A 27945-nucleotide genomic window follows, 5' to 3' on the forward strand; every position below is an offset into this window, starting at 1 on the left:
ATCCGTTTTGCGCCATAACCGGATTAGAAGAACGAGGAAGAAGGTAGACAAAAGACAGACAGGACTTCGACTCGAAACCCGAACTTCGCTAATATCGTTACGCGTACCGAAATGATCCGAAATGAAGATGCATCTGATGTATTCGTAACAAAAACAGAATATGTGTGTGTGTGTAAGGTACCCGGACTAAATTTCTAATATTACCTCTTTGTAGTATGCGTGTATGTCTATGACTTTCTCTATGTGCCCTACGGTACATACATAACGCGTATGTACTACGTGCAAACTGTCACTACCTACACGTTTTGTGACTCATACGATCTTTCACCTACTTGCAAGATTCCCAGAATACAATCACTCTACTATAGAACGCGTTTAGATTCATGCTAGCGAAGGCGTGAAACGTCGAAAAACGTAAAGATCGCACAGCGATCATCAATCGAGCGGTAAGTAACTACTATTAGCGACGCCGTTAAAAAAAAAAAAAACAACGCGAGATTGCAATGGAGAAAACAATGAAATTCGATAAGGAAGATATTTGTGAATAGGTATTGTTAACAGACCAGTCATCTATGGTTTTTCTTTTTCCATGTTGAATGGCATTGTCGAACACGCGTTTCCTACCCGTAACGAGAAACACGCTTCTCTTTGGAACACGTTCATCGGGATTTCGGGATCTCGACGGTTTTGCTCGATCATATGAGATAATATTAATGAGACTTGCTATAATTTCTACCTTGAAATCTTTCAAATTACGTGAAATTGCGAGGATTGCGAGGAATATAACAGTTCTGAAGTCGCACGCGTAATTCGTGCCTTGCACTCGTTCAATTACCAAAACTCGTTCGATAATGCGTGAATCTGTACGAATTTCGATTCGATCGAATGACAATATCAGTACCGTAATTATAAGGCGAATATCTTGTGCAAGTTTAAATGACAACCTGTCAAACTACAGGTTTATCTCGACTATTCGATACAAAGTCGCTGATGTAAAAAGCAAGCAGCATCGCGAGCAGCTATTTCTTTCGTATCTTTATTGCGATTTATCGATACGAGTTTTGGAAAAAGAATCTGCGTGTGCTTCCCACTCTTCATTCTTTTCTATATTATTCTTTTTCTCGTTCATTTCCTAAAAATGAAAGATATACCTAGAAACCGGTTCAGCTTTGAAATACGTCCTAAGACCAGTTAGTTCGGAACCGGTGCAACTAACGTCGGATAACGTTCGATAATAAGCCTCGTTTCCCTCCGTCGTACATGGATTTCGCATCGCAGAACGAAATTCCAAACAACGACGAGATATCGAACGATTCGAGGCCGTTTCGAAATCCAATACAATCGAGACTATTATTAATAACAATCGTAGTCTTGTTCATTTTTGGCTTCTCTCGTCGGATTTGTCTCGACTCGCCTAAATGCATGTTTTACGTGAAAAAGAAAAACTCGTGCGTATACGAGCGTGTTATACAAAACGTGCAGAAACGCGCAAAAAATGCGTGATAAATAGCGGACTGCGTGGCCGTCGTTCGATCTCATCGAACGTTTCGAATATCTTCATGAACTTAAAACATTTTCTCTAAAATATATAAAACATTCTCCAGCTCGGAAACCGGTCTTAGTCGATAATCTTATAACGCGTTAAGATGACACTGATCGAGAGTTCGAAGGATAAAAAATGGAATTGACGCTATTCGCGGCGATTCAGCCTCGTAAATCGTGCATTTTTCTTAATGTAATATATATGTGTGTGTATGTGTATTAACAAAAAAAGAGAGAGAAAAAAAAACAAAAAACTGAAGATTTATTGTCGATAACGTTTTCTCTCTAAACTAGCTAAACTTAATTTTGCGTTCTCATAGATAACTTCGTGAATTTGGCCAAAGCAATCTATGATCAATTCCCCGCCTCTCTTTAGTAATTTGCCATTCGAAGTATCTTTCCTGTAAATATACATAATACGTATAAATGTTCTTTTCGAAGCTGTTTGCATCGGTTCATTCGATTTCTTCCAGCACTTGATGCCGATTCGACGCGAACGGTATTCCTTCTTCGTTCTCGATACGCATTCACTCTTCATCCACCCTTCGATTCTCCCTTCGGCCTAACTTTCTCTTTGTTCTTACACAAGAGTCTATACATATATATACTTGCTTCTTCTTCTGGTAAAACAGATTTAAAAAAATTCGGTTTACCCATATCCACCCAAGTGAATCACAGAACCACAACACAGTGTTTTTTCTCTCGTCAATGATCGGACCAGGCTGTTCTATGTCTCTTCAAACAGCGCACTTCTGACTCTGCTGAACACACTGTTTGAAGTGCCTTCTTTCCCCTCGACCGTCGCGCGACCGAAAGTAGATATCCAGATCCAAACAGACAAGGCAGGTGGCCTTTTTCGAAACGCCGAGTGAAGATTTGTCACTGATCCACCAGAGTATCAAAAAGTTGGATTCTACGACGCTGCGAGCAAGGTATTTTCTTTGTCGTGTTGGAGTAAATCCGACACGATCAGAGTCTCTCCCTTAGCGCGTCATGGCGAGACTCCTCCTTAGATAACTGAGCGATGCTCGAAGCTTCTCCTGTTCCCGCCTCAATTCCGCCACCTTAGCTAATCTGGTTTCTTCGTTCTCGACCAACGTGGCACAATATAAACACGCTTGCCTGAGAATCGCGACTTTCGGTGCCTTATCCTTTTTCTCAACAGCTGGCACGAGAACGCGTAGCTCTTCGAACGCATTTCGTAACTCTATCCGCCTTTGACGTTCCATGTTGTTGTGCTCTCTCCTCTTCTCAGTGTCTAATTCATCGTCCGAGGAACTTCTCGATGTGGTTGACCTCAGCGAAGGCGAAGATAATATGGACGTAGACGATGATATGGACGTAGACGATGACATGGTGCGTCCTACCTTGTTTCTCCTCTGACAGGTCCTGTGACGAGCTCGTTTCGCTGGCTTCTGCTCGGGCTGGGCAGCTCTTTTCCGTGCTGGATTCGAGGGAGGTCGACCACGAGGTCTCGAACCTGGTGGTTTCTCTTTGAACGCGGTGTTAACTGTTAATTGGAAGTGCTGCTGATCGGCCAAGCTTGGATTCGTTGGTAAAACCGCTGGTCTGCACGGTTTATCGAAGCTTACCACATCGATCTCTTCCTCCTCTGTAACAGGCAGAAGAAGAAGAATTTTTATGATTATTCCGACGAACGTAACTTATCCAGATAATCGAAACCAGATATATAGATTAAATATATCAGATACGTTGAAATTAACGATTTAAACTGTTGGGACGAACGAATATCTCTCATCCGATATCTATTCGTATTTTAGTCTATCGTAGTCATATTGTAGCTTCATACGATGAACTATTTAGATGTAGACACTAAAACATAAATTGTTACAATTGGCTTTTTTCATCATCTCCTGATAGTCCACGTAGCTACTATTGACTGTTTCGACATTTTAACTGCGAAGTCTGTTATTATTAGGTTCTTTCGTTTCATAAGGTGATAATAGATGAACAACAATTTCTGTTTTATATTATTTTATTGAATTAGATATGATCCATTTCGTACTATTTCTATTATTACGTTCGTGCATAATTCAATAAACTAATATAAAATAAAAAATATTGTGCGTGTATTAATTCCTTATAAAACGAAAGAAACATTTCAGACAACCTAATACTTAATACGACAATAGATTAACATTTCACTACTAGGTATCTAGATTTATGTTAAAAATTAATCGTTACTAGTCAAATACATATACTCTTCGCAAGAAATCTACTTAGAATGCGGTAGAAAAAGAGACAATCTCATTTCTCCCTATTCGAATTAAGCCTGAGTGCAATCAGGGATCAAGGGATCAAGGCCGAAGGACAGTGTTACCCGCACGAGTTGCAAAGATGCTGCGAGATACGCCGATAGTATTTTTTCTTTAGAGAAGCAGTTAGCATTCGCGGACAGCCGTGAAACGTCGCTAATTAGTCGAGACGGAACAAGCTCGGCTCTGTTTTCACCTCGGCAATCCTATATTCAGGGTGAAGGTTGACTGCGGACAACGGAAAGAGATCGTGTCACGTGAGAGTGAGCTAACTTCGAATCGACCCTGAACCCAAACCGGATGCCATCGATATCGTTTATCTCGAGAGATTCCCTGCCGGTTACGAGCCAGACTAAATAGACTATGGTCTATCTTTGCCACGATAGAAGACGTTGCGTACGAGCCGTAAGAGAACAGAGTAAAATAGGATTATGTCGGTCAGAAAAATATTCGAGTCGAGCTATGTAATTTATTTTGTTATTTGCCAAATTTTTTTAGGAACAGTTTTTAAGCAATCCGCGTATAAAGATATCTACATCGTTATTAGTGGCACGATAAACAGCTCGACGACCATTTTACGAGGATATAACTTCCTATTAAAATAAAAATTCCATAAATGTTAATATCCTCAGTTATAATTATCATAAATCAGTAACGTGATAGCGATTATCTTGTTGTTTTGATATCTTTTCTTGCTATGCCTAAAGTACACGATATTTTCTCATTCTTTCGTTGTCTAACTAACAGAGTCTCGTAATGTACGTATAAGTTTCATTATTCTGTGCAAAGTACAAGATGGAATCTTAAGATCTTAAAGCTTTGGTGGGGGCTCTAACGATCCTACCCTACTAGAGAAGAAAAAAGGAAGATCAATATGATAACGGTTATCCTTTAAAAGCACGTGGCCACAGTTGCGGAGGCGTTCGAAGGGACATACGACACCGTGGGCGTTTCTGCAAACTGTGTCATCCATAGCGTCTGGCACAATCGGTGGAAATCCGGTTGGTCCAGATTCCTCTCTACCGCGGATACGGATCGTAACTCTTTCCTCAAGGACAATGTTCGGGATACAATCGCTCAATGTCGACGCGCGTTTCACGACAGGAAGCCTTTCTCTTCGTATATCGGTCTCTCTCTATCTGTCTGTCTGTATAGCGGTTCGATTACGTGCGGTCGATTTACGGATAAATTTCGTTCCGCAACAGCTCGTTCATAAAACGAACCATTAACCGGGCAATGCTCGTAAATACATTTATAATTGAATTCCGGACATCGGCATGGTAAATCGTATTTTGCGACATTTAATAAATACCCGGTGTGTATCGTTCGGTGCTGAATAAACGTCTATTAGTATGTACTGGCGAGGTTAGTGTAACAAATGGCGGAGAAGGGATGGTTTAATAAAGGAATCCAACGATGAGAAGTACATCGTCGATTCGAAGCGTAAAGTCGATTCACGGTGAGGAAGTACGTTTCTCTCACCTGAATCCGATCCGCTCACTTTACGATCGCTGCACTTTCATACATCATTCTATTAATGTGAACCAACTTATATGTAGTTAAACATAGTACTTATTTTACGATTTCGATATTTTATCTGCGACGAAAGAAATGAAGATGCGAAATATATAGATGTTCCGAGATCGAATGCGAAACGAACTTGGCCTAAAATATAAAATCGCAAGTTCCTCTCTGATATGACAGAGGAAGTGCTCGATAATTCTACTACTTTTCTGTTCTTTTTTTTTTTTCTTCTTTTCTTCTATTTTCTTCTCTTGTTTCGTTTCGTTGAGTTCAATCACCCGCAATGGATTCACTAAACCTTGTCGATTTTTACCACCCGCTTCCATGAGACTGTGTCTCGTTACGGAAAACACAGACGGTCAGTTATCGATTTAAATTACAAAAATTCCTAGCTATATGTAGAATATCTTGGAACACGTTACGCTCGGCCTGCAAAACATCCAGCCGCGTCTTCCGGTTTCACTTTACCTGGCCGCTGCAATCGCAGCGTGAACTTTTAATTAATGCCCGGCAAACCGAGAAAAAAAGCACCGTCTACTTTTCTCCTTTAGATCACACGCCTATCATCCATTCCAATACCGTACGATCATCCAGGGTCGATTGATTCTAAATAACGAATCTATCGATTTTATTTGAACGCCAATTCTACTAAGAACTCGAATAACTGACCCAAATTGAAAATCATCGCTGGATGAAATATTAATCAGAGGCTGGAGTTGAATCCATTTAAAGTCTCGAACGGGGCCAAGAGGAAAGAGTCTCTCGAAGAACGAGGAAGAAGCCAAAGGAGAGGAGAGACGCCGCATACGTGGCGCGTATGTCCGTGTGCAAGGCAACGAACGCAGCAATCCTCCGCCTTCGTTTCACAGGCATACACGCCGCTTGCACGTGTATCATCGTACCGGTTAGGCCAGACGCACGAATCTTCCCGAAACTGGCGTGCCGCCAGGTCGACGGTGAGCAACTGTGAAAAGGCGCGAAATTTCTAAAAATAACTACAGGAGCCACCTAAACTCTAAACTAACTATAGAAGGAACACCGAGGGTCGCGAGTCGAGAGAACCACTTCCCCTTTGGTCTCGTCTCTTTTCCACTGGAATAGCAACACCCGACATCATACTCGTCGACCCACGTGCCACCTATTTCTGTTTCACTTTGATTTACATTCCTTTTACTCACTCTTCTTTTCTCCATTCTTATCGAAGAACATTTATAGTTTGTATCTAACAATAGCGACGATAATTACATAAATTTATTAATAATTTGAAAATGGTAGTCATTATAAAGAAAGACTATAATAAAAAAATTGTTTAAAAGTGAGATCGATCAGTTTTATTTCTGTGAGTGACTCATACGTTGCAATATATCGCGCCGAAATAAACGCCACTTCCATTGTACAGATAATTTATACGAAATTCGTGCGCAAATCAAGGTGTTAATGTTTCTCAGCGAGGAAGGAAGTGTCTCGTATTTCGTTCTCCTGTCGCATGACCCAGCAGTCGAAAAGTCGAGACCATCGAATCGCTAATTGAACAAGGTTGATCGATATATTTGAGGAAAAAAGACCGTAAATCGTAGACAGAATACAGGAATCATGTTAATATTGCATTAATACGAGTATTTAACGGAGAACGAAAATTTTAACGTTCGCTCGAATTGTGCTCGGTTACGTTTTTTTTATCGAATTGGTCATTTTCATTCGATAAGTTCATGAATAGTTAATTGCTGTGACAAAATAAATGGTTAAATGCATTATAAGAGTTGTGTCTTGCTAGATCAATTTGTGATTGACTTTATTTGACTTGATTTAATATTGAAAAGAATTAAATATAGATCATAGAGCCATCCAGTTACCACACGTTACATGTCTGATGCGCCAATTTTGCATCAGACATTAACATGAAATATGTACATGTGACGCACTATGAAAGACTCCCAGCTTGACTATTTATCATATTTGAATAGCAAGTAAAACCACGATCAAGCTTCGAAAATAATGACATTTATCAGTAAAATCAATATTCTTAAAACAGAACCGACTATTTAAAGATTTATGAAATATCGTATATCAATTAAAAAAATTAACAAATCAACATTGAAAATTCTTCACACGTCATCGTCTATTCAACCCAAATCAAATTAACCAAATTACCTAAAACAATTAATCTCCGAGATTCTTGCAAACATCCACACATCAAACACACCTACAAAACATGACCACAAACGGAATCACGAACGTCAAAGATAGCGTCGTCATCCTCTCCCAACCTATCCCACTCGGCGAGCTTGGACTGAAACTCGTCCAAAATTAGCAGAAGCAGAAACCGAGTCAGGAAGAGGCGTAAATCGCGCGCAAAAGAGACGAGGACAAGAATGGAAGAAACGCGACATGGCGAGGAACGCACGTACTATGTGTACAGTGTATACGTATGTGACAATGCATGGCCGCGTCTACAAAAGAGGGCGTGCGCGAGGAGGCTGCGGAAGAGGTCGGCGGCCCAGAAAGAGGCGCGACGCGACGTGACGCTGCGACGAGAGGAAACTTTGAGGAGCAATTTTGCCCCGCGAAAGAGGGGAGGGTTAGTGATGACGGTATACGGTGTGAACCGCGAGTCTACCACGTTGCGATGTTCGCCGGGGGAAGGGGGAGATTGGCGGGAGACGGAAGAGGGAAAGGGTGGTAACGTCAATTCGCGGCAGCACGTGCAGCCGTGTAAGAGCGACCTTGGGGGTCAGTGCTCTCCGTGTAAGCAGGCCATAGTAGTACGTCGACGCGAATCGATCGGCTCTCCTCTCTCGTTGGGATAGGCGACCGCGAGACAAGAGAGACACGAAGAGAGGGGAGAGGTTTTCGTGATATCGAACGGTCGCTTCGGCTGTCTGCCTGCGGAGCGAGCTTCAAAAAACCAGGAGAAGGGATGAATTTCCTTTCTCTTCTTTCTCTTCTTTAGGCTGAACTGTATAAAACTGTCTCTTTCGTCTCTTTATTTTCCTATCTCTCTGCTCCGCACACCCCGAACGACGGGTATCCGGATGAAAGTCCCGCAATTTTTTCCCGACAAATCCCTTTTGGCTGATTACGCGTTTTGATTTGTATGTTTCGCATAGGGCGCGGCACACCCGTCTGGCTGGCCGAATATTTTCCGAGGGGAGGCAGCGAGAGGTACACCTCTCGCCCGGGAGAAAATACAATGCGCAGAACGCGGTAACCCTGCGTGTAACACGCGTGCGGCACGCTCGCTTTGGAAGTGAACGTACCGTATATAAATTTCTTTGATCCCGTTCGCAGATAACTGAGACAAGTGTCCGGGAGGCTCGCGAACTGGACTCGCGAGAAGTCTGTATATAAATTATGGAATTTAGCCAGGCTCGGCGTTAGGTGGTTCCGTTACGCGAGGCAACGATCGCTATCGCCGACGAGCTAGAATTGAAAAAATTATAGCACAATGCGGAGGAGAGCATGCGCACTTTCGAGATACACGTGCATAAACGCGCTTGCTAATCTGTCCGTATGCAGCGAGAAGGGCGTGAAAATTCCATTACGTATAGTGCATGGGGGCTATAGTCCATGGGGAAAGTAAGCAGATCACGTACCATCGGTATTGCAGCTAGAGAGTCAACTCAGCGTATGTTACGTGGCATGTGATTCAGTCTGTACAGCAGTCAAATACCGATTCGCGACTCTCATTGACACTAACTCGTATAGAAAAAGATCGCAGAGTTTCGCGCTCGAGTTTCGCAGACCCGCCACACGATATGTAGGTCTCCCAATATCCGATGACCCGTTACTTCACACAACAGATAGCCGTCAGATAAGAGAAATCTATGTGAACTCCGCTAGAAATCTGTACGAGCGTTCTGCATCCATAGTGACCCGCGCGAACTCTGAGCAGAGTGTTGCGCTAATTCGTCATTCATGGATCATTAACTTTTTCGAGATCTCATAACATTTCCAACGAGAGCTTCTACGGACAAGCTAATAACAGCAAAGACCATTTAAACGTGCACAGAGTACACCCGAACGTTGTGTCGACTTTTAAATATGTAAAACACAAATTCGACAAGCGACTTCTATCATTTTCTTTTCCTGTCCCAGTTGGACGATTTGCTCGATCGTTCTCTAACCTTGGGCAAACTGAATTCCAGCGATATCAAAGCAAAAAGCATTCGGTGACGAGCACGGCATGAAATTACTTTTCGTGGAATTCTGTCCCCAAAAACGAATCCCACGATTCGAACTATCCCGAGATGACAATCCCTTTAAGCGGGGCCACATATGCGAACGTGACGGCAGCACGTTTCTCTTCCTGGTCACTCGATGTACACATCCGTATACGAGGCGAAGCCATAAATCTCGTCGTGCCCAAGACTCTGGCGCGCTCGCGGCTAATGCCTCGTACTACCAGGCGACTCATCCACTCCAGTTACGAAAGTGAGCGCGCGCGCGCGCACGACGTGCAAAATGCCTTCTTTCTCTCTCACCAGGTACCGGTCGACGGCTCGAAAGTCACGGAACACCGCGGCGGCATCGCGTTCCACGCGAGAAACGGTTCGCGGGGGACACAGAAATCGGCGCGTTGCGTGCAAGAAGCCGAACGATCCATGGATTTTCTCCTTGTGCACGACGATACACACGATGTTCGCCAGCCAACGGCGCCGAGACATACCTCCGAGACGAATTTTCTAATTGCCTCGCGAGCGAGCTCGTTAAATTCTTCCGACTAACAACTCTCTACTCTAAATACCAACTTAGACAACCCCTTTGATTTAAAGGTAACATTAACGATCCAACACGACGAGCCACCACCCACGCACATCTGCCAATTTACTTCGCTATCGGCAAATTCATAAAGACCCGCTGGCGTTTTCTGTTCTACTTTGTTCGAATCGGAGCAAGAGTAACCGGAGGAAGGTAGCGAAGTACGTAGCGAGCAGGTAAAGCTCGTTCAAAAAAATCACAGACCATAACGCGTTACTATCCGACGGCCAAGTCCAATTACGAGGAGTCTCCGGGCTCCACTGTGTATCCGCCCCGTGTATTCGCGTGAGTACACGGATGCACTTGGAAAGCATGCCGCGAGATACTACCATGGATAACAACCTACGCGAGATACGAAATACGGCAGACGTATCTGGGGGATAGTAGCCAGGAAACGACCCGGTGACCAGACACCATTAAGCTCTGCCCACGAGACGAGATCCGCCCACGAAACGGGATGCACATCGCGTCATCGACGTTCGCGTGAACCGTCACATATATCGCGCTAGACGAACGTTGACGACGACTTCCGCGCTACTGACGCATCGTCATCGATACCACTTTTGTATCTATGGAATACAGACGTGGGGAAAGGAGAAGACACGGAAAGACATCTCTCCTCCATCGTCTTTTTCCTTGCTCGATTGACTCACAGAAAATGCCAGTTACTCGCCGTTCTTACATCTGTCTCCTTCCTTCCACCTTTTCTTTCCTTTCTCTTCCCTTTCTTCCTCCCCTCTTCAATTCCACTCCTTCTCTCTTTCCATCCTCTGTTCGCTCTAGAAGACTGTCTTTGGCTATACATATTCTTCTCTGTTTCTCATTCGATCGAGACGAGAGCAGGAGAGAAAGAGAGGGAGAGAGGAGCGAGTCTGGCATGCCGCCTCGGAAGAACGAGAAATGCAATAAGAAGAGGACAACCGCCGTGCTGCCGCCATGCCATGCCGTTGCGATCGAGTAAAGAGGAAGGAGTGCCGTACCGGGGACTACGGTGCGCGGGAGGAACGTGAGAGAGATCTTGCGAACCGCCAACATTCTCTCTCTTCTTTCGTTACGTCCTCACTTACGATCTAATCAATTTCGAATTTTTAATTGGCCAACGACAACTCTTACTCTTTCTCTCTCCTGTCTTTTTATTTTGCTTGCAGTATCGGGTAAAAACTTCGATTATTTTCTATGCAGGTTCTTATTCATGAAAAAATTGAATGGTTCGTTGTCAGGATGTACGTTTGATAAAACTCCCGACGGAAATTAAAATTGATAATTTTCTATTTTTATATTGTAGAGAGGGGAATTGTGGTATGGAGTGTATTACGGAGAAGCAGGGAGAAAAAATGGCAAAAAGAAAAAGGTTCTCTGGTCGCCGCTGATGCCGGTCGGCATTCCCGAATCAAGTTTTACTTGTCTGACATTTCGGCGACCAACCTCCTAATTCTTGTTACAGAGGTGGTGCAGGCATCCTGGTTCGTCGACCAGACATTTGATACAGAAGAAAAATGATCGGTTATTAACGTGTACTTCTTTCTCTTGTATCGGAAACAGCATAAAATGACCAGTAATTAATATCAATAACAAAAATTCAGTACAACGAAATTCTTCTATGAAATTAAAATTCAAAGAGGAATAAATATTTCGAATTTCGACTCCAAATATATACAGTCTAACCAATAAATTGCATTAGTAACAAAAATTCTATGTGTCAACTTATATATTCAACTTCAATTCCTCTACAAATTTGGCATATAAAGAGAAGTAAAATTCAAGTTTTATATCAAGCAAGAAACGGAATATCGATTTTAAGAACGCGGAATGAAAATTAAAAGCGATAAAACTAAAAGTCCTAAGAGTGACCTAACGTTTTTACTACGATACTTATCAGAGCAGCAGCCTCTCCCACGCGGCCGAACTTAATGAATGAATGAATGAATGAATTACGTCACAGCCGGAGATGCACTTATACGTACAACGTCGGAGGAGTTCCTGCACAAAAATAGGCACCCACTTGCTCTCCCGAGGGAAAGGCATAATTATAGATATCTTGGTGAAAGAACCGAGAGTAACCAACCACCACTGCGAATATTCACGGTGGGGGTAACACGATGAAACGTCTTAACGAGGAAAAAGAGAAAGAGAGCGGGAAAATAATTGCTTACAGCTTATACTTATGTAGAATATTAACTAATACCTTCGAGAGATGCCAAACCCACCTGCGTATAAAACCGATACCGCCAGGCTGAATTGTTTTGCAATAACCGCAAGGACCGTTACGCGCTCTCGGTGAAACCGCATTTCAGCATTATCAGAATGCAGTACCCACGTCAGTCAGAAGGGGGAATGTGTGTATGTGTGTGTCAGAGAGAGAGAGAGAGAGAGAATTAGATAGAGACTTATTTTAATAATAGTAAACCAGGGCGGTCAGGCGCCGTATTTCCACTTTCGTTTCGTTACGCGGCTAAAATCGGCGCGAGATAGATAAAACGTGTTGAACAGCTCTCGATATCAAATCAATGCTCTTACTATATCGAACACGACGTTTATTTCCTTTTGTGGCGGACCAGCCGTTCGTAACTGGCACAAACCGATTCAGACCGTGAAGGAAAATGGTCAAAGTGAAAATGATACCGCGAATTTCGTGGTGGCTGCGCGCCATCGACTTTCTTCGAACGTTGCTTTCGCCGATTCGCTGAAATCGAAACTTAGGCTATGGCTTATCGCGTATATGTGCGTCTATCTAAAGTGCATGCACGCTGCACCCACTGAATTCCAGAATCGGGCGAGCACATTGGAGGTGACGATACCGACGACAACGCGTACATTTTTATGAGCGCGACCGTTCTCCGCTCGCGTTCCAGCGTGCCGCGCGATTTTCCAGGAACCTTCAACTGGAGAATTTGCATGAGCAACGGAATGAAGTCCTGGTCGATGGAGAAGGAGAGGCTAGGCGGGGTTGCGTGCAAATACCACGAAAAAGGAAGGTCCAGACGTAAGACGAACCGGCGTCTTCGTTGAATGTGTCCCGGAGATCGCAGGATCGTAGCAATATACCCTGACACCTGGTTACAATGAAGAAACTCGAGAGGATCGGTACTGAGAACCCGGTAACCCATTCTACAAAGGGGAAAGTCACACCAGGTTAACGATACTCGATGCATCTCGCGTCTCGAATTAGAAAAACTTCGTCATACACGGAATATTCAGATCTTTCAAAACTCCCCTTCTATATTCAAACGGAATAAAAAATTTTTCATTTTTATGTCCGAAATATAGTACAGAAATTTAACTCGCAATCAACATGATCATTTTGTCGCACAGGCAATATGTTCAGAAATATACAGATAATAAAAAAAATGTAATTTCCTGCGTTATATGTATTTATCGATATTACCATTAAGTTATAATATATAGATTTCCAGATACTGATTTTCATAATACATAACGACGAATATGTGGTATTATCGTGTTTACACAAAAAGTTTCTTAATATCTGATATTCCGTTGAATATTAACGATCATAGAAAAACTCCTATGGCTCGAGTCAATTACGAATTCAACTTGTCATCGACGGACGGAAAGAGAAATATTGCAACCGCGTATTTTACTTTCCAACGTTTGCAGCGCATAAAAGTAGGACTTGGCACGACCTTCGTGCGCCGTGATATTACAGAGTCGATGAAGATTCTTAATAGGCCTGACAGACCAGTCTAACGATTTCTAAGCACGACGCGTTTCCGCGCTAAAATACATGCCTCGACGTTGAGGCGGCGCTCGTTTCCAAGAATCAGTTGACCGTGTGTTACGTTGAGAAAATTGATTTTTCACCGGGATGATTAATCTATTAAACCATAAACCACCGAGATTCAGAAAATAGAAATAACTTCGTAGAATTCAATGATCATTCTTTCCGTAACGAGAATCCCATTCCTCCTATCCTCCGCGACGTCCAAGTTTACGCGGTACTTACCGGGGTTTACGTAATTAATGGCGCTAGGCAGCTGCAATTGGCGCTACACGTAACACACGTATACACACACGAATGCAGATAAACGTCGTTCGATCAAAGAGTGAAACGTGCTAACGGGCAAAAATAGAGTACAATGTATAAGTTCCTTATTGCTGTCACGTGGATGACACACGTGCATGGAAATCGTCGGTCTTTCTTCGACTTTGACGAGGAAATTACAACTAGACTAGACTATCCTACGTATGTATTATGCAAATATTGATATTTTCAATGCGATACTTTATGATGCGAAATTCCCGCTAACGCCGGGGCAAGTGGAAGATAATTCCTCGGTATGGATTTCTTGATTAGCGCAATTTCTTGGTAGTACCTACTAAAACCAGATCTTCTAATCGGGATATAGATTAGATTTAAAACATATGAATAGCGAAAATCTTTTAATCGTTTCTGACTGTTCACGTAAGAGATAACGAAACTGAATTTTGAATACATAGCAGATAAGTCACTTTGATAATAGATAATAAAAAAGGTTCTCACATTAGTCTTTCTGACAGAACCTTCGACAACAAGATCTAACTTGAAACATTCTAAAAAATGCGATAATCATCATCCTATTCGACCTTCTATTCGAAATGGCTATTTTTTGCATCACGAAAAAACCTAACCTATCAGCGTTAGCATTACATCTTTAAAATAACACAGCTTATCTGTATCCTTGTATTCCTATGATACGATAACACACGTATTACGTATCGTTATCATCGTTATCATTATATGAAATGTAATTGTACAAAGTTGAAAATATTTCGAAGATATTGAAGTAAAAACAGAGATGCCAAGGGGGCACGGTGCCCGCGTAACACGCCACTGTAGTATCCCCTCGCCGCGGCGAACGCGACTACGGCGCGAATGGCAAAAAGGCTTAACCGCATTCCGGCGACCATTTAAACCGCCGCGGCGGGGTCCCACGCTTGACCGCAAGCAGCGACCGACCGGCCGGCCGGCTATCGATTGACGTCACTTGGTACCGCGTGACCTTCGAGTTCCCGCGCGATTAACTGCGCATGCTCCGACGATCCTGCTTCAACCGAGTGTGCACCTGCACACACGCTCGCGCATCCGTGAACGCATCAGGTAAAATGCAACGTGATAACGCTTGAAAATTACGTCCTTTTCCTTATCGAGCGTGCTCGTTAAAATTTTCTTTATCACTCGGAATTATTTTTGAAATTTATATTTTAACAAAATAAACGGAAAAGGTAGAAGTTTGAGGTGATTGGATGACTTTGGTATATTGAGCAGAGAAGGTAATACTTGACGTAAGCTGGTCGGCAGTAAATGACCGGTCAGGTACCGCAGACGTCACGCAGCGTGGCGCAGCCCCCTAGTTCGCGGTGCATTGCTCGCATGAAAAAGATGCGCATGCGTTCGCCGTCATGCCTCTCCGGTGCAGCAACCCTGACTTTACCTTATCTCTTGCAGGGAATTGTTCAATTTAAAGCTCCGTGTTCCACGATCGAACAGAATCGTATGTAACACTGTTTATTTTTTCCGAGGTGGAATTTTCTCCCCGATTATCGGGAGAATTGAATTATCGAGCGAACCGGATGATAAAACCTTCGTACTATCTAGAGTCTGTAAGTAGAAGCAATCCAAAGAGGAAGAGAAAAAAGTTTGGTTCGTTATCGGGACATTGCCTCATATCAAAATGGAGGATGAAAAAATCATCCTGTGGACTCTCGAACAAATCAGATTACACGAGAGGGCAACGGTGCAGAGGTCTTGCCAGATATCAAGAACGGGTGCTTTCTCACCAGAAACGAGGCCAGATCTCATAATCACAAATTACGTAAGAGTGAGAGCTGATTGTGCGTATATGTATATATATATATATATGCTCTTCGAACTGAAATGTCTCATCGATACTAGAACTTTTCGTGGATCGATTAATGTTATCCATACACGTTATTCTCTATTCCTGCTATCTTATCTTTCTCTTTCTTATTCCATCGATCAAACAAAAACGGATGCTCGTTAACGTCTTCCGAAAGAAACAACATTAAGTAATCATTAATACATTTAACGAGGTTACGCCGTTGTTCGTCCCTGTGCACCGGTTTATCGTTGTTTCACTGACCTGTCTGACCGCGGTCAAAAGTAGCCATTTGCAAGTCGTGGCCCTGGCAATTACCAATTACGAACGGTGACACGATAACACGAAGGCCGAAACTGCGATGGTGTCCGGTCACACGGTGCCGTCTTCTTGATCCATTAAGAGACCGATCAGGAAACGGCGGATAGCTTTTATAAGAGGTCGGCTGCGCGGTCGACGTACTACGCTCAAGAATTCTCTCACCGTTTTACAGCCAGCGCGTTCTCCCGTTCCTCACCCACTCAGAAAATTCAACTACACCGATCAAAAGTTACAGACAATTACTCGGTCTCCGGGTTCCATCGATTTTTCGTCCAATCATGTATACAATCGCTAATGTGTCACGCGTAAACGCAACACGTACCAATCGTACCAAATTGATTAGCTTGCTGCTTTCTGCGATAAAACGTACAAAATATTTACTGGATATGTATTTTGAATAGTAGACGCGCATAGCTTCAAGTAAATATCAAATAAAAGTCTAAAAAGAAAAGAATAATATTTGATCTTTGATCTCAATCGTGTTCCCCTTTTTCCTTTCAGAGCTTTTTGCCTGTATCAAGTATGTATTTTGTAAGAAGATTTTTATGCAAGTATATGAGAAACTTTTTATACAAAGAATATAAGTACTTCGTTATATGAAATATGCGCAAGATGTTACAAGTTTCGTCGCTCGATCACATCCGACAACATTCGATAATCAGCCAAAACGAAGACCGCGAGATGCTGGCAGGAACACGAAGGTTAAGACATCTATTCGTGAGCGTGCTCGAAATGTCACATTGTACCGAGCGCGTCGCAAGCATGACGCAGAAGAATTAGAGGGCAACGACGTAACTACACGGCCCAGTGCACCGAGGTTCGATTTGACGAGTAATCGGAAGGAAAGGCCGTGCGCACCGGCTAAGCGTCGGGTCACGTGCGCGCGCGTTAAGTGACGCCGCACACGTGCACGCAACTGCAACCGGTATACACGCGTGTGCAGGCACAGCGACGCGGTCATTGCGCGACTCTTTCCTCGTCATGTTCTCCTATCATACGAACCCCGCACACATGCGCAACTGCAGCGTCTGAATAACATCGGCTATCTTCGTGTGCGTGCATTCTTGGTATCTATAAAACGACGTTAGGATGTCACCATGTGGTGCAACATATTTTCAGGTGGCAAACAACACCATTCCCCTAGGTCGAAGAGACGGCACTGTGCACAGTCCGAGCGAATTATGTGAGTCGCGCCAAACTGTGCACAGCTCCCCTCCCTCTCTCTCTTTCTCTTCCGAGTACTGTCTCTCTTACTCTCTCCCGGAATCGTTATAGCTATAGTTAGATCAAGCAGACATGGAACGATGTCTCCACTGGGCTACGAGGAAGCTAGCTATACGTGACGAGCCCTGAAAACCGACCGCTGGTTAACCTAATCGCGAGCTGCCAGACCGAACAACCCAAATGACCACTGGAGAAATTCGTGCGACGCGCCTGCATATTTCTGCGCGCGCACACCGGTATCGTCGCTGCGGACCCGTCTGCGCAGTGCTGACTCCAAGCGCGTCTTAAGACTGAAGAGTTATATTGTCGTAGAATTTAAAAAAGACCGAGAGAAGTATGTTTCTTCTAAACATCTGGAGGTTTAAAAATAAAGTGAACATAATTTGAGATGCAAATATAAACGAATTTCCATGTTACAGAGTCTGAAACGAACTTGTGTATGAAATGTTTGTTAGAAGAAAGAGTTGAAAAAGCTATTGATGATAATTAACTAAAAATAGATTATAGATGATACTGTTTTACCATTCTGTTCCGAGAACATTTCAAATGACTTACGTACTTGTGTATATTACTTACATATAGATAGGAGGTCAGACCTGCAATCGTAATAAATAACAACTTAACGTACATCGTTCCATATTGAATGAATCAGTTTAAGAAACTCGAGCTCCACCCTGAATTTTTCTATGGTAACTTTATCCTCTTGTAACATAATTGCATTCTTTTTAGCAATTTATTGCAATTTAATAAGGCTTTCTTTTTCTGTAAAATGTAATACATATTGGCCTAAACTATACGAATCATCGTACGTAATCACACGTCTGCTTCTCCGATGTTTCTGACTTCGATATTCTAATTTTCTACGCTATATGTGGCACGAGACAAGCAAGTGTGCTCGTGCGCTTAAATATGCGTGAAGTTACCGACACGGATAGAAATAATGTTCACTGTTCGGAACGAGTACTAAATGTCTACTAGTATCTACGAATGTTGTAAACGTACAAGTGTATTTTAATACGAATATTGAATCTCGTATGCAAACATCATATGCACGAAATTGGCATAATGTATCCAGGTAAATCAGCAAAAGTAATTAATGTTGGAAAACCTAGAGAATTACGTTTCTTTGTGAAATTATGTAGGTCCAAAAATGAGCTAAATGTGCATTTAATATGTTAATATTTCAGCCAAGTACATATTTTAGCAACGGTCGGTACGATCTTTTTACTTAGATTACATATGTAATGAACTATTACCATCTGGTGTGTACCATTACCATTATTTCAATACACTGTATAAATGGACAGACCCCTCGTTAAAATTTCATTTGTCAAATATCGAACACATTAAAATTTGTTTCGCCTTTATCTTACTCTACCCATTTATTGCTACTTAGAAGAAAAAATTATCCTTATCATATATTTACTGTAAAAGATTTTCCAATGATACTGACGCAACGAGATAAACATCGATTCCCTTCTTCACCGATAGCAATCATCCTCGTCATTGAAAGCAAATGAACGTTGCGTATATAGCAATTAAATTATACTTATGTTCCGTGACGAGTGTATACTGATGCATAACCTTCGCCGCTATTAAACTAAAACGAGCGGAATATCTCGTCCTGAAGGCAGACGATGCTAGCATCTAAGAAGATACCGTTGTAAAATATTCAAGGGGGTCGGTAACGCATATAGGAACGTATATGCCGACAACGAGATCGCGGGCACGTGAAAGGAGGGCCTTTCTCGACTGTATCTCTATCGACTGTTGAACCGCTTCATACACTGTATGAAACGGTGACACGCGTGGATGGCTGAAAAATCACACCCTTACGGAACAAAAACGTCTCTGTTCGGCAAGATTACCTGCAAGATGTGAAAATTGTTCACGGCGCGGTAACGACAAAAGGCGCGCGCCTCCTCTTTGTCCTTGGAACCTGCGCGGTAAATGAAAATGAAAAGAGAAATAAAACAAGAAATGGCGAAAAATTCGTCTTCCATCCTGCACACTAACGCGGATCAAATTGTTTGCACAAACACGAAACAGGACGTCGTGCGACCCACGTGCGTTCAGGTTTTCGAAAGGCAAGCGTGTGTAGCAAACACAAAATTCTCACGGCTTTCTTTCTCTATCTCTTTCCGTCCTTTTTTCGCTTTTTCCGTTCCCTACCAAAGAATAGAGCCACGAAGAAAGAACGCCGTTTTGTCGAGCCGAGGACGTTAGCGTAACGACCTCCGAACTCGCCCGAAACAAGTTTCTTTTCTCGATTGTGTCGCATTCACGGTACTGCCGCGACGAATGACGAATAACCAAACGCGTGATTAGCATACTCATGCGGGTACCCGAATTCGGCGAACTGCACTCTCTCCCGGGTGCGGAGCGCCGTGCCTTCAATTGCACTCGATTAAGAGGATTCTTAGTCCGACCTTGCTGCCTCCGTTTAGGAGGGCACAAAAGAACCAGATGAATAAACTGGTTGATCCTTTGGCGGATGCATCAGATAAAACGTATCCCGACCCAGAACAAGAGGTATATTTCTGCTACTTAAATTTCACGGCAAACCGCATACATATTGACATATGAAAATGAAACGATGTTAATATTTCCTGTGAATTATAGTCTGGTTAACCTTCACGCTAATTAACCATGCTATTTTGTTAGCAATTACGAAACTAGATAAGATGTTCAGTTATTAACCAAAGATAAAATATACAATATTCTATAAAGAAAATGAAAAATCTGGAATATTTATATTAGAGGAATATGAAAATTTAATGAACGTATTCTTTTTAAGTGTAATTATTTCATTTCAACTAGTCTTGGAAAAATAGTGATTAAAAAGAAACGAAGAAATATAAACGACACGTGGAATGAAGTCAATGTCGCAACGCATAGGTTAAACTATTCAACGAGTAAAAAATGAAATGAAAATTGGTCAACTTCTTCCTTACTCATTTCCTATAATTATGAAAACGTACATATATATGGTATTTTACTTATTTCTTTTATTATATGTATAGTATCTATATACTTATATATATAATATATTATATACAATAATATAATATATATAGTCAGATATGAGTATGATGACGCGACGGACAACGGAAATACAAAACAACATCTTAAAGAACAACGTGAAGAAGGAAAACAGAATCGTGACTCACCGGAATCGGAAGGTGTCTGCACTCCAAGGTGTTCTAAATTCTTGCTGAACGATTGATTCAAGTGATAGCAATGGTCGCTGAGAGTATTCCTGATATTCGTCTCTCTATGCATTTGACACTGATCCTGTTCTTTCCTTCTGCCACGTCGACCGGTCTTTCGCTTATTCTGACTTACTCGTACAGCCTTGGTAGCTGGTACTGATATACACTCGGATAATTTCTCGTGTATGTTGATCTGGTCGTGTCTAAAGAACGGACCTTCGTCCTCTGTTTCTGTATCAGAGCTGGAGCTTTGTGGTGTTTCCGGCCTAGTGGATTCGCCGTCGCTCTCCAGATTTCTCGCGCGACACATTTGCTGGGCCTGTTGCTGATTGACTGCCAACGAAGTCCCTATATAGGCGGTATTTGCTCGTGATATCAAAACGCTTCGACCAGCCGGCACCTTTTTCTGTATCAGGGAGTCCTTCATCGCAGGCAACGTTCTGTTGTGCTCTTTACTGATGCATAGTCCTGCCCACATACAGTCGTGATGACGTATCTCTCGAGACAGGCAGGTCTTGTCGTATTGCGAATCCGACAACACGCCATCGTCGAAGGTGCGATCGTAATGCATTTCCGAGTAGGTGTCCACTCTGTGATCTATAGAGAGGAAGTCCGGAAGATCGAACTTCTTCCATATGTCGTCGGACACCACTGTCGCAGTGTCCAGGGGCTCGCCTAACAGGCCCAGGTCAGAGCAGTCCCAAACCGGCACCGGCATTTCGCCTAGAGGAATCAACCATACCATTCATCAAAACAGTCAAACAATCATTTCGGTTAAATCCTCGTAGGAAATTAAGTCGTTTTATGTTCAAGCCTTTGATAAAATCGATAAAAACTTTGTCATTCGGTATTACACCACTATCTGAATAACACGCATAATGCGAAACGCTGAAAGTTAAAAAAAAAAAAGAAGTTTTTTGCCTTTAAACATTTTCCTTCCGAATTTTAACTTTCAGCGTTTCGCATTATGCGTGTTATTCAGATAGTGGTGTAATACACAATGACAAAGTACATACGACAAAAGAAGACCTAACCCCAATCACTGTTAATTTTAAGAAGGAAAATAAGGAAGACATTCTAAGAAAGAAAATCGAAAGTTCTTTTATGTGTTATCACTATCCGGATAAATTTCAATTGGAAATGAAACTTGCCGATTATCTAATCGATCATCCATCGAAAGCAGCCCGGTTCCTTTACAGTTACAGCATGTTGCTTTACCGTATAGCACTGTTCGGTAATGCGCCGTGTGTCGTAACATCAACGCATTATCACAGAAATCAGCGAAACGAATATGTACAGTTAATGCTATGAAAATACGAACAGAGGTCGGAACTGGCTCGCGTGTACGCAATAAAAATAGACGTCCTTCGTTGCCGACATATCCACTTTGCACGCTTTTTTGCTGCGTCTTGGTAAAAAGCGCCAGTTAAACACGGGATAAAATCAATATCGACGATTAACGAAACAGAAAATGCAGAATGTCTATAACTACAACTTTGTTTGTTTATGAGAGGAAAGATTGCTTGTAATCAAAGGCTCAAAACGACAAAAATTTCTAACGGAGTTAAAAATTCCCACATTTTTGCCATCACCATAGACATGTTGTCTTTTACGTTGACTCAAGTCTATTGTTCACTTCAAGTATTATTTTCTACACTATGTATTCTTATATGAATCTTTACAGGTTAACAAAAGACTATCTTCAACTATACTAGGGGAAAAATACATGCATTTATACACATATTTATGCTTTTACATTCACAGATACGTTATTTACGGTATTTATCGATAAGTAACTAAGGTCATAAATCAGTGACACGTGACACATTCCTCACGATTTTCTGCTTGCGAGCCTATTGAAAATTATAATACCAAATGAGAAATGCTATTCTGCTTCCTCCGATAAACGATACTGCTGGTGTGATGATCGTAATTTGTAATTTATAAATTGTTCGTTACAATGATAAAATCAACTTAGATAAATTGACTGGGAATAAACATAGCCGTATTATTATAGATAAAGAGTTAACCATCAAATTCATGTAAAATATCTTCACACATCTGATACTTGGTTCTTGGTGCAAAACACTTACAGCGGTCGATAAGCCTCTGCACATGGGAACAGAAAATAAAAAGGAACCGGTACGAATCGAATTCGCTCGGACGAGGTGCCTTCGAATAAATCACGGCCCGCCTCACCAAACATCCCTAGAGAACACAACTTTTTCCCTCCTTGCGTGAGAGAACCGTTACGCATCTTTCTCTGCGCTGCACGGCAAACCGACAACTGTTCATCGTACGTTTTGTCCACCAGGTGTTGCAGTGAGATCCTTAGAATCTCGTGTAATCTCGCATAAGCAAAGAACAGATAGTCTAAGTCTACGGTTCAACTATGTATTCCGAAATAACCATTTGAATGCAAAGAGGACAGTAGTCGACATCAGTGATATATATATACTTTAGGAATAACCGTGTCGTATCTAAGATACGAGGAAAAACCAATTCTTTAGTGGGATGACGCATTGCTTTGCATACGTTAACACGTTACACATTGACACACTGGCAACGAGATTCGATCTTGGCGATCACTCGTAGCCAATGTGATCGTTGAGAACGTTCATCGAGAAAGAAGAACACACAAGATAGAGGTGGAGGGAGTTCGGATGGAGATGCATCGAAAAGTCAAATGGAATGACTCGATATGGGCGGCTCCAGTGACTCATGAGACTTACAACGAAATTCGTCGGCTGTATCGGTTTCGCGGATCTACAACACCAGAAGAGGAGTTCTGCTTTTTATTGTCGGCGGCCTAACTCAAACATTATATCCGCTCGATTAGGCCCACCTCGACGGTGACAACCGAAAGCGCGCGTGCGGTCGCCGGTTATCTTTTTCGTTCCCGCACCGACCACCCTCCGCGAGCCAATTAATCGTTGCATAACGCCGATTATTGCGGAAACTGTCACTTTCGCGATAAACATGCGCATACGCCGTTGCATGTATCATTGAAAAAAAAAAAATTATTGAGACAAAGTGCGTTTAAAGAAAACGATAAATGAGAAAAATATAAATAGATATCGTTGGGAAATCATTAAAAATTTCGCATTTTGCGAAATATAGATTCTATTCAACATTTTCAAGTGCTGTAGGCGTTTTCAAATATTTAGCATCTATTTGGACAATTTTGGAATTATGAAAAAAATAAAAGTGAACAATTTTTATCATTTTTTGTACGGAAAAAAGAAATACACGATCTACAGGATACATTCGTAGTCAAAGTGTTAAGCAATTAAAGAGTTAAACGATAGAATTATTTATTACCATACAGTTACTTATCATTGGGAATATATTTAAGGAATTGAAGTTTGTCTTTATTCAAAATTTTACGACCCGACTACGTATCTCCTTACAATCTCGTATCATGTGACCAAACATTGTAACGATAGTAAAGCAGTGGAATTAAAACGCAAAAAAATATACGCGCGCCAAAACTGGTATACACATCTGTTTCTTTTCGATCGACAAGAAAGACAATCCCGGGCGGTATTTACGCGAAGAACAAACAAGGTTCGAGAACGATTTCGCCGAAAAACTAAACTACATATCGGTGTTAATATTTTGACAAGCGTTCCCCGACAAAGACGTTTGATGGTAAATGAGTCTGTTTCACGTTTTACGTGAGATTCTTATCGAAAACTGGCATGAGGGCCAGAAAAATAAGCAACAAGAATGAAAAAAAGTGAAAGGGACAGAAAGGCGACAGAGGTGAAAGAAGGAGAGAGACAGAAAGAAAAACCGTGGCCTTTATGACTCGGTCACCCGTGAAAAACGCACACCGTTGAAAAACAAAGACACATTATCCGTTCCTACTTGCCCCTGCTTTACCTCTGAATCGAACAAAAGACGGTCGATAGGGGAAATCACCTTCCTAGAACGGCCTTGGAAACGAAAGAAAGCATCAGTGTATACCTCGCGTTTACTCTCGTCGTGAGAGAGAAAAACGGGGGAGAAAAAGGAGAGTAGAAAAGAAACGAGATAAACTTTCGTGAAACCGTTCTCGAAGCGTCGACCAAACACGCGGGAAAAAAGTGTTTCTCGTCGAATAATAAACAGACAGGGGCAACAGAGCTCGCGCTAAGTGTTTTGGGAAGAAACGTCGGTAATAATATCTGGTGCGAATTTCACCGAACGCTCGTCGTGTTTCTACCGAACCTTGTTACCAATCGATAAGTCTTCTTTCTCGCCGGTTACGTAACAGACACAATCACGCGTATCGCGATCTCGTTGGTAATGGATCACACTTTCACGAAAATTGCGTGGCGACACTTCACCAGTTTTAAAAACTCAATTTCACGATACACGACAGGCTAATATCGCACTATATGCACATGCTCGTAAAAGAGAGACACGATTTCGAAGTTTACTACATTCGTGTGCGTGATGGTAAATTGAATATCGACAAAGGCGGGAGCGAGGGAAAGAGGAAAAAAGAGAAAGAAATTATTTACCGACCCGATAAAGACACCGGCTGACCGCTTTCGTTTAGACAGGACTTTCGAAAATCTATATATGCATGTACCACACGTACGATCATACTTGTAAGTGTATTAAAGCACATTCCATGGCCACGAGAGCGTCGATCGATGGATCGAACTTTTCTGCCTACACGCGCTGAGAGAAACAGACAAACCGGTCCACGGGCAACAGCTTTAGATATAGGTAGCGCCGTGTGCATGTGTTGCGTGTGTCTCGCTAACTTCCGTCGAACATTATCGTTCGAGCGTGTAACGAGCTGACAGCTTTCCTACCGCACTCTAATTAACGGTGGCTTTCTTCGTGCGACGAAAGGACGCAGGACACACCGGCAAAAGCGAAATGAAAAACGACGCTCTCCTCCCATTCGTTGTCTTACTAAAGTTCCTATACAGAAGCGTAGTTACACCAATTTGTGAAACCGTAGGAGACGCGCGAAAGCGCGGGCTGGATCGACATACTGCATAATGTTGCAACAGAAAGTGCAACATATCGGTTAACGTGCCTATCTCCACTTGACATATTTTCACATATATCGATCCCGATGGGACGCGACGCGTGTTATTTGGTCACATGAACGACAACCCGTGTATGGCTATGGCTGATGGTAAAACGATTTCCGAAATGTCAAACCTAACAAAGTTCCAACAAGAATGATATACATGCAAAGAAAGTCATAGTCTTAAAATTCTTTATTTTCAATAACGCAGGAAATCTGAATTTGGAAGTAAAACAATTATCGAAATATCAGACAACAAAAATCAATTCTTCGATCGTTTGAAAAACGTATCAAAAAATGAAATATAAAATATCGACAAAGATTTAAGAAAATTATCGAACAATAAAAATAGTAATTCCGTACAATAAAGACATGATGTGTTAAAATACATTCCAAAACCGAATTTCAATGGATCAGAACGATATATACCGAAAAAAAATCGAAAATACCAAATTTTAAGATTATTCTTGTATTCATAGATCAAAATTCGTCAGTTATTTAAAATTAATTACCGAAATCGGAAATTACGCGCGAAAAATCTAACACCACAAATTTTGGCGGCAAACTTACTAATGACCAAAAATCATACTCGATAGACGTAAATCGAATATATTTAATTCTATTTATAGGAGACAGTATAAATTCGAATAGACCGGCTAGCTGCCAAAGAAGAAATTCCTAACTTACTACAAAGTGTTCGAGGAATTTCACTTTTCGCGAAATAAACTCTCTCATCGATATTTATACGCGAAACCATGGATTCGAGTCAAAAGGCTATAGATGAATCTTCGAAAGCATGCCGGATTATTTGGCAGAATTTTAATGCGTTCTAAGTATCACTCGACGAGATGGATCTGTCTATATAATTTACTAGTGTATCAACGTTAATATGTCTCGCGAACGATTGAGACGCGAACGATCCCGTTTCTCATTGAAATTCCAGCTCGAACCGGTCGCGAGTGACGGCGTTCGCGTGGAACTGTCAAAATGAGAAAAGAAATGCACACAAGCGCGAGGTCGATACATGCTTTAACCGCGATTATGAACGTCATTCATTTCGAATTCGTCACTAAAATCGAGCGAATGAAAAAAGAAAAGGATAGACGAAAATGGAAAAAAATGTATAAGTTGCACTGTACTAACCTGTCGGCCACCTAGCGTCGTAACCCAAAAGAGAGATAGTATCCTCCACTGTGGAACACACTTTGGCGCGAGTTCGAGTCTCGCGCTAGAAACTAAACCAATAAAACAAACTTAGGCGCGTCCCGCCTCTTTTTCTTCTATATGGCGTTGTCTATAGATTCTGTTTGGCCCGGTCTCGAATGATGGATGAGCCTCGCGAAACCGAACTATTACGCGGCACTGAGCGACAAACTATATATAAACAAAAAGGACGAAAAAGAATGAAAGAAAAAACGGCGTCGATTTTCTTCGTTATGCCCGTAGCAGACGGAACGCGTGGAAACTGGTAGTGTTGTGTTTATCGATGAGAAAAATTCGTTCAGGCGATGCAGCCGCCGGTACTACTGTCGTTTGGCCACAAACGTTCCACTCGTTTTCTTGTATTATCGAGACTGTTGTACAACGAAAGACTGCTGCTACTACTACTACTGCTGCTGTATTTTACCAAGCAAAGAAAGAATTTCATTCTCGGCGCGATCCGTACGGTAAGCCGGTGGCTCTAACTCTCTCTTTCTTGTGCACGCGCACGGTAATCGGCGGCGATCCGATCTTCACTTTAAGGCCGGTTAAAGGCGACTAAACTACTCGGCTCGTGCGCCTTCCATCTTCCGCAGGCATGCCCACCGCTACGGGACCCGGCGTCAGGGCTGTGCCACCAATCGTCGCGCCCCATTCTACCACCACCCTAGGCATACTATACTTCTGGTTCGAGTATTTCGCCCCCTAGTGTCGTATCGCTCGATAATCGCGTTGCTACTTAAGGACACAGTCTAGTCAAAGCGCTCCCATTCTATCATATATGACCAATCGTATACAAGTATCTGTCTACATACTACTAACTGCTATTCGTAAATAATTACCTTATCATCGAGTACGTACGGCTATAATTGATGTTTCATGATACGATAAGTGATGAAGTTGAACAAAAAAAAAAAAAAAAAAGAATTTTTTATTTTTTTCCAGTTTTCCAGTATCGAACCAACAATTAGCGATAAATTGTTTATGCGTTTATGACTCAGAGAATTTTCCGCGTTTGCTTG

The 27945-nt window shown here is 42.1% G+C and overlaps 1 protein-coding gene across 3 annotated transcripts; it reads right to left on the reverse strand.

The window, feature by feature from the left end:
• Nucleotides 1-1785: 1785 nt before the first annotated feature.
• LOC100650167 (transcriptional regulator Myc) lies at nt 1786-27742 on the reverse strand. 3 transcript variants are annotated; one of them, XM_003398826.4, is made up of 3 exons: nt 26867-27742; nt 20650-21414; nt 1786-3154 (listed from the first exon to the last, which is right to left on the reverse strand). In XM_003398826.4, exons 2-3 carry the CDS (start codon nt 21407-21409, stop codon nt 2526-2528), a joined length of 1389 nt encoding a protein of 462 aa, XP_003398874.1. In that variant the 5' UTR covers nt 21410-21414; nt 26867-27742; the 3' UTR covers nt 1786-2525. The 3 variants fall into 3 exon arrangements, with proteins under 3 accessions (XP_003398874.1, XP_048266431.1, XP_048266432.1); XM_048410474.1 differs by lacking the exon at nt 26867-27742 and adding an exon at nt 25204-25799; XM_048410475.1 differs by lacking the exon at nt 26867-27742 and adding an exon at nt 22785-22975.
• Nucleotides 27743-27945: the final 203 nt, after the last annotated feature.

The sequence above is a fragment of the Bombus terrestris genome, chromosome 11, assembly GCF_910591885.1.
Source record: "Bombus terrestris chromosome 11, iyBomTerr1.2, whole genome shotgun sequence".
In the NCBI taxonomy this organism is placed as follows: Eukaryota; Metazoa; Arthropoda; class Insecta; order Hymenoptera; family Apidae; genus Bombus; species Bombus terrestris.